Source organism: Argiope bruennichi, chromosome 2, assembly GCF_947563725.1.
Source record: "Argiope bruennichi chromosome 2, qqArgBrue1.1, whole genome shotgun sequence".
Taxonomy (NCBI): Eukaryota; Metazoa; Arthropoda; class Arachnida; order Araneae; family Araneidae; genus Argiope; species Argiope bruennichi.
In genome coordinates, this window is record NC_079152.1 from 92,715,826 (window position 1) to 92,729,385 (window position 13,560).

General features: G+C 26.6%; 1 protein-coding gene across 1 annotated transcript; it reads left to right on the forward strand.

Annotated features, from left to right (window-relative positions):
• Positions 1-951: 951 nt before the first annotated feature.
• LOC129962401 (m-AAA protease-interacting protein 1, mitochondrial-like) lies at positions 952-8,176 on the forward strand. Its single transcript, XM_056076158.1, has 5 exons — positions 952-1,445; positions 3,123-3,194; positions 5,561-5,684; positions 6,599-6,725; positions 7,991-8,176. Exons 1-5 carry the CDS (start codon positions 1,065-1,067, stop codon positions 8,076-8,078), a joined length of 792 nt encoding a protein of 263 aa, XP_055932133.1. The 5' UTR covers positions 952-1,064; the 3' UTR covers positions 8,079-8,176.
• Positions 8,177-13,560: the final 5,384 nt, after the last annotated feature.

Here is a 13,560-nt window from a genome sequence, read left to right on the forward strand (position 1 = left end):
AATAGGCAAATATGTTGTAAGGAAAAGGAATAAAAAGAGTCGTGCATTTCCTTCAACGTAAAACCGCAAAGGAACAACTCCCCATGGTTTCCCCACGGTTGCGCTGTCAAAACAAGCGGTCTGAGCTGACATCCCTGAAAGAAAAGAAGGGGTATTGGCTGATCCCCGACCCACCAGGAGGTGGAAAGGAAACCCAGAAACACAAAACATTCTTCTCTTGTGTCTCCTTAACGGAAATAAATAGAAAAGGAGAAATTTATGAATGGGTTGAAAAGTTAACGGATCGGTTATTCTTGGAATTATCGTATCATTGAATCGCATATCACTGAAATTTATCCGAGAAGTGATCACTGAATTATCCTATTATCACTGAAATTTATCAGAGCGGTGAGTTCACATTTCCCAGTGAAGTCACCGCTCTGCTTAATGGTAGCAACCTTGACTTTCCGATATTCGCATTTGACAATGCACTATTCCATAAAGATCATTTTTAATTGCCTGTGGAATGACTTTCTATTCATTCATTTTGTTCCTCTGCTGACGCCATCTATTGGTAGAATATTGATCTAAAGTAAACATTTTAAAGAAATGACATTTATTTTTCATTCATTTTTTTTTCAGAAAATGCTTTACTCCAATAAATAAATTAAATAAATAGTTTTGAAAAAAATTAAATTTAAAAAGTAAGCTGAAATAAATTAATTAATTAAATCATACGTTACTTAAATTAGTAAATTCAGTATTAATTACAATTAATACATTTTATATTCAATACTAATTAATATTTTTAATAAATAATATGATTGAAATAACAGATATTTGGAACAAATATTTAAAAATAACAATAGCAAAATTATTTGTTATTCAAAAATTCGTGGATTATGCATCTGTACCTAAAAGGTTTGATGACTAATTTAGTTTTGATTTTGTAAAGTACATGGTGGCAATAGATGTGACAACGCTTTGTGTTTCAATTTACTGTTTACTAACAAAAATTTAATTTTGTGAATTTAAAGTTTGAGCTATAGCTTATAAAAGGAATACACTTTCTTATCAGTTGCAAAATGAATAGACTTTCGTCGAGAATTTTTTCTACTTTAGTTAGAAGACAAAAACAAAGGATATATTCTCTTGATCTGTTACGGCACTCTTTCAAAATAAAAGATCCTTATCAAAATTCACTTTTCTTTCAAAAATTGGAAGATATGAAATTCCTTGTCGCAGTAAAACTGTCTAACATGTTACAACAACGTAGTATCAATTCAAGCTCAGGTGACGATGGAAATAAAGAAAAAAGAAAACCTCCTGTTTTAATGAATTTTATACCTGTAATGCGCCCACAAATATTGTTATCATTAAGAAATTGGATATTAGCCACTTTTATCATTCAGCCATACTTAGACAAAGATTTCTCATTAAAAGAATTTACTGAAGGTTCTAAGCAGGTCCGTAAATAATGTTCTTCATTAGTCGAAGAATTTAAATTTTTTGATTCATTATTGTCCCTGAAATATGTGAAAATAAAATTGTGTATAAATAATTTGTACAATTATAGTGTTTACATACATGGATAAAATGTTGAAATCTAAAGTTTTTCATATAAATTCATATTTGCGTACTGTAAAGTAAATGTGTTATGAAAAACTGCTTTCTCATGATTGAAAGTTCAGTCATGAATTATTCAAATTTGCTGTATGAATATTTGAATGATTTTATATGGGTTAAAGCCTTATAAAATTGTAATTTAGTAAAACAATTTGGGAGAATGAAAGACAAGATTTAAAAAAAATGTAGTAAATTTAATCTGGATAAGATGTGATCAAAGAGTATTGATATGTTACCGAATTCTTGAATCATTTCTTTTATAACCAACCGTTGCAATTGGTGTCTGTTTTAATATGATGAGCTATAGTCTTTTAAAAAATCATTTTTACAGTATTTGATGACAATATCATGTCCACAAGTCTAACCTAAATTTGTTTATAAATATAACTTAATGGAGTCATTTTATGCTCACTGTATTGATTTAATTTTAAAATCCATTGAACATCTAATATTTGTTACAAGTAGTATGTGTTAAAGTGCAACATAACATAGCATGCGCAATAACTTGTATCATGGTATATGAATTGACTATTGAATTCTGCATAGGAAAAAAAAAAAAAAAAAATATGTCTACTGTTAAGATTTTGTTTGTTTACAAATTTCTGTTTTCATACATTGTTTAGTGAATGAATCATAGTAAATATTTCTCAAATTGTTAGATGTATATTTTGATATTTTATTCTTTCGTCTTTTTTAAGGTTTTAAAAGTAATGATACACTTAAATCATTATAAAAGAGAACTAATAATAATCATTAAAAAGTTCTTACATTTGTAGGGCTTTTTAAAAAAGACTTTCGAAAGTTGCTTTATTTTGTTTTAAATGTTATTTGCATATAGATAAAGCTAATGATTTTAATTTCAACACTGATTTCTTGTTAGACACTTATTTTTAAAATCCAGCTATCTTTCGTTTATTTTTTGAAGATTAAGTTGTTAAGAATTATTTTACTCTAAAACTGCAAAATTTTTAAAAATTGCTATTATTATACAACATTTGCAAATAGATCTAAATATTTTTGTACTGATACTAAGATATATTTGTTTACAGTGTTATATTAGTATTTTGTTATTTAGAGTCCTGATAGGAAGAAATAAATACATTAATCCACAGGTGTTGTAGGATGCAACAGAAAATAAACTAACTTCCAAATAATATAAATTGCAGAATGCACAGCTAGTGAAATTCTATTTACATAAAAAAAAGCATGTGATTGTAGTTTTAAAATTCCATGCATACAGCATAATTTTCTGCTGATTATTATATGAATAACTTATTTCATATTCTATGAATAAAAGTTCTTTTTTTAAGTTATGGCGGAGAACTTTAAGATCATTTTAAAATTATATTATTTTAATTCAATCTTAAAGTGATTTGTTAACTTTGTTAAAAAATTTTTAAATAATCATAAACATGTGGATAAAATATCTGGTGAAGAAATTGCTATTTACCTAAATGAAATCTTTACTTTATGTTCCAGACATTTTGAAATTTCTTGATTGTGTATAAATATTCTAGGCTTTAGTGATTGTCTCATCATACCTCTCACAAGGGGATTTTCAGTCATTGAAAGGCTTGGTTACTGACGATGTAAGTGTTATTTGAAACTGTTTGTCTATTAATTAAAATGCTTTGATAAGAATCCATATAATTTATACTTCTTAAGTACTTACTACAAGTTTGAGTCCTAGTTAATGGTTCACTTGCAAATTGCCAAAATGTTTGCAGGGGCACTAAAAATTACAGTCTTAGGAAAAAAAATGGCATAAAAATCATGTTTTTCTTCTTGCTGGAAATATATTTGGTAAGCATTTTTGCTGCTGTTGAGTTAATGAAAAAGTACAATATGTTCTGTATTCTTAATTTGATTTTTCTTGAATATTTTCAGTTATATTACAAAGATTTTTTCTTCTTAAAACTATTCATTATTTTATTTTTTCTTTGGATATAGTAGTTATGTATTATTTACAAATTGATTTTCTTTTTAATTAAGGAAAGTTACATAATTAATTATAAATTTTACAAAGATAATTTAATGAGTATGTTTATCAAATAAATCGAATATTAAATGTAGTTTTTAAAAATATTGAAATTTTAGAATTATTTAACATGTAAGTTTAAAAAAAGAATATGAAATGTCTATTCAAAAAAATGTTCTTTAATTGTATAGTTAAACAAATTGTAATTTATTTGAGACATCAAAAATTTATGGGCAAATGTTAATGTATTTCTATTATTAATTTTTTAGTGCCCCACATAATTTCTGTGCAATTATATTTTTCATAAGAACTTTCCTGCAACATATTAATAATTAAAGTGAAAAGACATGAGATAGAGTTATGAGTTTTTAAGAAATGGAGATATCATATTAATAACCCTTTATCAAAACAATGCCAATGTTTTATTAATATGATATTAATTAGCCCTGATTCAGTGATAGCAATAATTTTTTTTCAAAATATTGAAATATTTTAAATATGCTATTTATGAAATACTTATTCAGCTCCATTGTAATTATTTTTTGTTTCATATGTTATTAATTTGGTCACCTAATTACATTGGTGCTAATTTTTATTAGGCATTTTTGGATTTTTTTTTCCTCTGAAATTTTGAATTTTTCTGAGAATAACTGTATTGAATTTTAATTTACTGACTTATATGAATTACTCTTACAATGGGAAGTATCATCTTCCTAACAAAACAGTTCTTTTTTTTTAATTGTAATTTCATTATATCTGTAACAATGAATGTTACACAGATTACAGTATAATTTGTTATAATTTTTGGTTGCATTTTATAAGCATACAAATAAGTATCATTATAGATGAGAGATTTTAAATTCAATTTGTTATTTTTAAATTTCATTTCTGATAATATATTTATCTTTCAATTATATAAATATAAAAACAATTTCTTTATTGAACTCTGCTCAAAAACCTGAACCTTATCAAAGAAATAAAAAAATAAAATGCATATCTAAAAATCTAATGATTCAAGCATATTTCTAATAACTTAATATTAGTCTTATATGAAAGTTCTATGTATGCAGAAGCATGTCTAACATTGATTTAAATGTTTTAATTGATTTAATATAAATATATCATCGACAATATATATATTTTTATATTAATATTTTCAAAATAATATATTTGAAACTAGCTATTACCAAGGGTATTAAATATATTTATTTCAGTTAAATTGTATCATATCAGATTTTTTTATCAGACCATATCAGATTTTTAAACTTTAAAGCTATTCTATTTGAATTGTCTTACGTGTGTTCTGTTCATTGTATACATGAACCTTTCTGATGGAGACTGGTTATGTAATATCTTGGTGTTATTAAGAACATAGTTGATTCATCTCTTCTAATTTCTGTGGTATTATAGCTTCACTTTTTTATTCATTTTGTAAACTACTCAGATACTGAATAGAATCTTTCGTTTTTTACCTTGCGAAAATAGAAGTAAACCTGTGATAAAATATTTAATGAAGTAATGAAAATGGTTTGAATTTCAAAGTCCTTTGCAGAAATTAGACAAAGAAATATTTTTTAAAAAAAATTGCCAACATTCTGGAAAATTTTGCATGATTGTTAGTATTATTACATTTTTTTTTAAATTTTAAAATGTAAAATCTATTTTTGTACAATAATATTTTTTGAAGTTATAGCAGAAAAATGGCAAAATTTAGCATAATTTGTAATTAATTGAAATAATAAAAAATAAAACTGCTCTTAAGTGTATATTCTTTCCTATCAAGAGTGATATGTGTCAAATTTAGCAGCTTTAGTTCATTGTTTGGCCTGTAGATTGCCAAAACATGGACACACATATATTCATCTTTATTATTTGTAGAAATAACATATGTATCTTTTTCTTAGATTGTATGAAAATTGCAATTTACATGCTTTTATTGTTGTTTTATATACTTTAAAATAATATTTTCTTCCATAGGCTATTGCAGAAATCAAAAGGAACTATTCATCCTTAAATATTAAAGAAAGGCAAGATTTGCTTACAAAATTCAGTGATATTTTCATCTCTTTTCCTTACCAAATAGGGATTATTTTTGATGATGGTAAGTTTATCAGTAGCTTTTAAATTTTAACTAAACCTCCTAACTACATTTTTAACTAGAAAACTGTGCAGGATTACAACTGTTTAATCGATTAGTCCTATGTCAATTATACCAAAACATTTTATTGCTACAAAACAAGGTGATGAAAATAGAGTAGGTTAGCTACATCTTCTCTCAAGTTGTAATATATGAAAAATGATTGTTTTGTTTTATCAAAAAATCCATATGTCCCTAGTGATTCCAGCTATTACAACAAAATTTCATGTTTTACAGTGTGTGGTTTGTGAATGTATTTAGATACATTAGTGACAATATTCGTCCCTATATTTATTTCTTATTTTTACATAAGTTGAAGATGCATTGACCTGGTGGTAATGCTTTGGAACCAGAGGATTGGAGACTTGAAACTTGATTATATTAAAGATTCTCTATAAACATAGGCCTAACACTTATGGAATTTGGCATCGAGAATCAAACATCATTCTGCTGGTATAGGTGGAAGTTTGAAGAGGGAAATGCCACCTCAGCTTCTTTACATTATTTAACAACAGTTAGAAATATTAAGGCCCGTCTGGAAATGAGATGTTAATATATCTGAACTGAACTTTCCAGAAGATGTTGTATATGTGAGTTTCTAAAAATTATAACTTTATATCTTCTGTTCTAATTTTTCCAAATTTTGCAATACTGAATAAATAAGCATTTATTGCAGTATTATTGTTGTTACAATAAAATGCTTATTCATTAATTACATTGAGTTTGAAAGAATAAGATCATTTTCCAGTAAAATTATAAAAAAGAAAACTTAAAATCACACCATTCAAAATTTTATTGATTTTTTTTATATGCGTAGTTTCATTTATTTTATTTTGTTCTTTAATTTTAGATGAAATTAAATATTTATTTATTTTTAGATAATCAGAAACGTTATGCTGAAATAACTGTAGTCTATCACATTATAAAGAATTTAGAAGATATGAAAATGCAAAGTAAAGTGAATTCAGAGGCTGTGAAAGATGATATCAAAATATGTAATTACAGGTACAAAAATCATTTTTCTCCTTTATGAAACTGGTAAATGGATATTTTTCAGTTTTTATTAGCATTTGAGAGCTTTAATATTCACCCTATCATATAAAATTATTTTGTTGGTTAATGGTTGCATTCAACAATCTATTTTAAACATTCCATTTTGTGAGCATAATTAGTAAAATTGCATTATATTATTTATTTATTTAAGCACAATATAAGAATTGCACAATATTATTTTTAAAAAAATAAAATCGTGCAATTCTTAACACAGATTGAACAAATCAAGTGTTTGTATTCATTCATTCTCATAGAATTTTCTAAGGCTTTATAGTCTTGAAAGATGGGTCATTATAGATAGTCAAAAATGCTCTAAAGCCGAATTCTTAAGAAGCACTGTTCAATATTTATAAATAAGCTTTCAATACATATATATATATTAATATCTAATTTAATCCAAATTAATTTTCTAAATTTTTTGCTTAATTCGGCCCATGTCAGGGTCATTCTAAAGTATTCTCTTGCTTCCTGATGTCATTCCATGTATGAAGCTATGTAAAAATTACTGCGCTATCAGTTCCATGTTTCAAGTGAAAGTGATCCCTCCGTTTCCATTGTCAAAGTTCAACACGTGTATTTAATCGCCATGTGGCCGGAAATCCCATGTTATATAAGACTATTGATCATTTGTTTCATCCCTTCCCCTTCCTTACTTCTGCTTTCATCCCTTCCCCTTCCTTACTTCTGCTTTTGTACCGCACTGTGGCAACGTGCCTTCTCCGGGTCTCTGCTTATAAATAATTATGCTTTCTCGGAAAGGATATTAAAATTAATTTTAAAATGTTAATTGTCTCTTCAGTGTCTTCGAATCTGCATTCAGCTTCAACCAAAATATGCTTATATGGCAATTCATTTTGTTTTATTTCATTAATTTTTATTTTATTTTTCTTTTATTTGAAAAGACATAGCCAAACTATTTTATAATTTAAATCCTCAATAAGGTTTTATTATTTTTATATATATATATATACATTTATTCAGTCATTTTATTGCATGTTGATTTTCTGAAAATCTCAACAACTCTGTATGAGATTTATAAAATGTAAATTTCTTGTTGATATACATATTTTAAAATTTATAAAATGCTCAAAAACAGAATACTGCATTAAATAGGAAAATGTGAATGCTCAATATTTTGTTTATTTGATTTTTTTTTATGTAATTTAATTGGAATATTTTAAAGATTTCTAAAGTTTATGATACATTGTTTATTACAGATTTATTAGAGAGTACACAAAAGGTGTTGAAAGTGATTGGACCATTAATAGATTGGGACATTTCAAGTTATGCCATTTTGAAGAATGACATTTCATTCATAATTATTAGGTGTTTTTTTAAATTACCATAGTGTATTTTGGAAGTTATTTAATTAATTAAGTATTAAATGTTTTAATTATCTTGTATATATTGCTTATTTATTGCTTATGACAGAAAACATATTTTCACTCTTCAAATGTTTGCTTTTTCTTGCCAATTTAAGATTTATAAATAGTATTTTATTTCTCTCTCTCTCTCCCTCTCTCTATATAATTTTAAGGCAAAAGGTGCACCATCAATATTCTTTCTTCCTTCAGGCTGTCAGGAAAACCGGTTGATAAAATCAAAGAGATTTTATGTAGTGCATAGTTGCCATTAGAAAAACCACAATATAAGCAGTTTGACTGAAAATAAAGATTTTTATCCCCCTTAAAACTTCTGTTCAACACATCATGCTTTTAACAAAATATATATAATGATTAATAAATAATATCCAAACTAAAGTCTTTTGCAGCTCAACAAAAACAAAAAATCTAAACACAATTGAGTTTGATATTTGACTTGGATTTTATTATTTTATAAATAGTGATAAATGATCGCATTTTGAGTGTTCCGTGCAGTATGTAATTAGGTGGTAACTTCATGAGGCATTGAGTATAGAATGATCAGGTGGCATAGCTTCATGAAAAATTTGGGTACCATTTTTGAACATCTTAAAAATGCTTAATTTTCTTGAGAAGTACCCCAAAAAAAATTATTTTTTCTTGTTTTCCTTGAAGTTGTATATGATAAATTAGAAACATACTCATAAAGATTTTTTTACCAGATGCATCAAGGTAGAAAATTAATCAAAGGGAAGAATTCAGTGGGGGAATCCATACTGGCCCCCCTGGATGGAATAGATCCAGGGGGGCCAGTACATATTAAGATAATGCTTAATGGCCTTTTTTCCACTCCCACTTTTTTCAACAATTTGCATTGCCGTTTATGGAAACACTGGAATGGTTATCTTGAAGGAACAGTATGAAATGCTTAATAAGCTCCCACTTTTTTCAAAAATTAGCATTGCCGTGTATTGAAACACTGGAATGGTTATCTTGAAGGAACAGTATGAAATGCTTAATAAGCCAAACTTCTTGTGACTTGAAAAACATTCAAACTACAATTTTTAATACTTTAGATTGTGTAGAATTCATGTTAGTTATGTCTAACTAATGCATGTTTAAACTTTTATGTTTTGTTAAAGAAGAAAAGGTTGAATTGTCAATGGAAAATAAGAATAAAGCAGGGTGAATTTGTTCTGCCAAAGAGATATATCAAACATGGGAGAAGCTGCTCAAAAAAAACATTTCAATGAAACCTCTGTAGTACGTTACACATTCGATTATCGCTCTTACTTTATATGTCATTTTAGAGTAATCCCTTGAATGGTCTATTAAAGAGATTTTTACTGATTGCATTAAATTTTAATTTGTTGCATTGTGTAATTGTGATAGTCAGTTGCTTATTATCCAATATGATAAAATTTTAACTTTAAAGCTATAGATTTTTCAATTTTTTAAATTTTTTTTCATGATGTTTTATTTAAATGACCTTGTGCATTTGAAAATTATTATTTGTTGGACCAATCATGCTAAATTTTTATTTTTATAAAAAAAAATCTAGATCTGTATTTAAAATTTTAAAGGAATAAAAAAAGTTTTTAATTCTTTTGGGATCAGATTCAATAATTTTTTTAAACAATTTTTGGTTTTTCTCTTTTTGTAACTCGAATATATATATATATATATATATATATATATATATATATATATATATATATATATATATATATATATATATATATATATATTCCCTATTCCCTTTTGAAATATCTCTATACATATAAAGTTTTTTTTTTTTTTTTTCTGATTAGCTGTGCAATGTATATTTTAAACCATTGAGGTTAGGAGTATAAAATTTGGCAGAAAGTTGCTTCTTGGGTACTACAGACCTACTAAGAACATATTTCCATTTTAAAATCAAAGCATATTAGTACACAAAAATTATTTACAATATTTTATCTGTTTTAAAGGTTAAAAAGTGGCTATTCAATGATATCAATTTTGTTTGAATTAATGCATTTTTTCCTGTAATTTGTAACTTGACCTTTATTGTAATGAAATTCTAAACAATATCATTAAGTTGTTAAGGTATTTTAATGTTGTGATAGGGGGGGGGGGAAAGAACCATTGAATTGTGACCAAAAAAAAACAAACCCACATACACATTAAATTTATACATTGAAGAAGTTTCTACACATGATGAATGTTGTTAATTTTTTGTGACAGTGTGATATATTATCTTGCATTAGTTTAAAAAAATATATTTTAACAAATGCAGCCATTGACATTCTTTATTTTCATTCACTTCTAACTATGGAGCTGGCACCTTTTTGAGTTAGTGAATTTATTTCCATTATGTTTGAAAACTAGAAATTGTTAAAGCATTTCCTTTTTTTTCCCCCAAAAAAATATATAATCCTGGTTTTATTTTTAATCTTTTTTTAAAAGTTAAAATAAGAACATTTCTTTTATTTTTGCATAGAAGCCTAAAAGGAGGTTTTTATTAAATTATCAAAATGTGAAACATTAAAAAAAAGGCCTTTACTACACTTCAGATTTAAGTAGAAATGAGATAATTATTTATAGTTTGACCATTTCTAAATACTGTTATTCTTTTCTGTGGAAAAAAATGTATCTAAATAACTCAGAACGTGGTATTGTTCTATTAAAAATTTCGTGGTAGTTTTGCACAGAAAGAAATTTATACTTTCCAGACCAACCATGTCAATACTTATTTGTTGTTGTATATGTTACGGACAAAGCCCGAAGTTCGCGAATTGGCCAAAGTCCGAAGTACTTGCAATCAATAATGTACATTCTACTTTGGCTGTCCATTTCGCGAAGTGGCTGGGAATCCTTGGCCAAAGCCCGATGTGATAAATATAGATTGACCGATAGGCTGTACGTCTGTCGATTCCAGTGCGACAGCGTGCTCCTGGAGCAGAAAAAAACTAAGGATCACCCTTAAAGGTAGTTGACAAATTAAGTACTCAGTTTACCTTTCTATTCATAACACGATACGCAACACATTTGCTTAAGATATAAGTCGTCATTTTCTAGTGCGAAATCTAATCTTCACGCTACCACGTTGTTGCTGAACACTGAATAATTTCTATTTATGGCTTTAATATGAGAACAGAATAACACGAGATCATATTTTTTATATATTGCAAGCTTATTTTTAACTCAGAGGTGTCACTTATATTTGAACTCGTTTCTGAAACAATTGTACTTAAAAAAAAAAAAAAACGGTACACAGAAGTACTAATTTTTAAATACTTCATTTTTAACAGTGTGTAAAACAATCTGCTTTTGATTTCTTTCTTTCCTACTTTGGCCGATCGTCCCAAGCCACTTCGCGAAGTGGCCGGCCAAAGCCCAAAATCAAGAAAAGATCGGACATTGGCCGGTAAGTTTACAGCAACGTTGGCCAAAACGCGAATCGGCTGATTTCGGACTTTGGCCGTAACATATATACAAAAATCAAGTACAAAATTTTCGGTCATGCAATGCTTCTCCTTCATGTGAATATTTTCAGAAATGTATCCATTCAAATTATCTGGTAATTTATTCATTTTTGAGAAAGAGCACAGATTCTTATTGTGGAAATGATTAATATATAAAGAAAAATATTATAGAAGTTGCCTTAATTTTTTTCCTCCCCATTATCAAAACCAAAAAGATATTTGTTTTACAATACACGATGTTGTACTTCTTCAGTGTTGTAGAAATAAATATTTAAACTATTGTATTGTTGCAGAAATAAATATTACAATTTAAGAGATACACATTTAAAATTAATTTTTTAAAATGTTTCTAGAAAAACAATGCATCATTATAAAACAGAAAACATTCCATGTTTAAAAATTATGCAAATTTATATATCCATGAATTTAATGAAATACTTTATTTCTTTTGGCTAAGGTGCTTAATTTTTTTAGCATTTTGTCACTATGCGCCCTAAGAATGAATTAGTTTGCACAGTAATATTTTAAACTAGTTTAATACTCTTCATATTTCAATTATCATCAATGTCTCAAAGTTATACAAAAATGTTGTTTAAAAATGCATGTTATACCATACTATCCTTGTCATACCTAATAAAAAGTTTTATATTTAATTATCCAATCTGTTATTAATAAAAATATAGATATCACTTCTCAAATGAATATATTGTCGCATATTAAAAACTTGCAAGAAGTACTGTTTACAGCATTTAAATTTCTTTTATTAATTTAATTTCTTTTCTTTTTATTATTAAATTATCTTTATCAAATAATTAGGTATTTTTTAATTATTTTTATCAATTTTTAATATCATAATCCAGTCTATATGTTTTGTGGTATTTATTGATTTTTAGATATATGTATTTCTATATGTTGGAAAGAACAAAGCAGTGTCATATAAACATGTTAAATTTCAAAACTCAATAGCAGATATATGATATTTTAGTAAGTTTCATCCCAGCATTTCACCAAAATTCAACACTATGCCAACCAGTGGCACCACATTGATGTCGTGCAAAACAATTGAGCAAATGTCGATGGCACCACATTAGTGCCACATAATTTTTATTTTTTTAAAGAATTTTTATTTTATTTTAATTATTATTAACCATTTTTTTAAATTTATTTTATAAAAATGAAAATTACGATTTTCCAAAAAACTGCCTGTGGCAGAAGTCTTACCATTGGCAAACAAAAGAATTCTAAATATGTGAACAGTATAAAGTTTTTTTTTTTTTTTTGTGTGTCAAAGAATTTGAAAATGCAAATTATATATAATATTTTTCTGGCATGAAACTGGATTTGGTGAAGTGTCCTTTAAAAATATCATTCAAAACCAGAAACTTCATTATGAAGGGAGATTCGATAAATCAATGTGTAGTTAATAAAAAAGTGTAAATAATTAAACATTTAAATAAGTAACCTGTGAATACTTTTGCGAACTAAAAAGACTTTATGCTGAGGCTCATAAGACATTGTTTCTCATTACTGCAATATTGTTTTTTTAAAATTTATTTATTTTTATTTATAACTGCAAGAGAAAATTCTGTTTTAAACACAAAAGATATTTCTAATTTTCAGGCTTGTTAATTTTATAAAATAAGTTCTACTTGAACATTCATCATACAAGGAAAAAAACTAACATTTCATTAATTTTTAACAGCTATACTAGATGAAATAATTAATAGATGCAGAATTTATGACAGTAAAATTGAAATAATATATCTGATTATATTTCAGGAGTGGCTTGCTGTAATTATTAATCAGCTCCAAGGATAAAAGCTAAATGTTTCTGATATGACCAATTTTATATGAAATTAAGTAGATTAATGCTCTAATTTGGAGCAATTTTAGGATTGACTTCTGAACTACTGTTAGATGATGAGAAGTGCGACTAAATTAATAACTCAATCTTTAAGT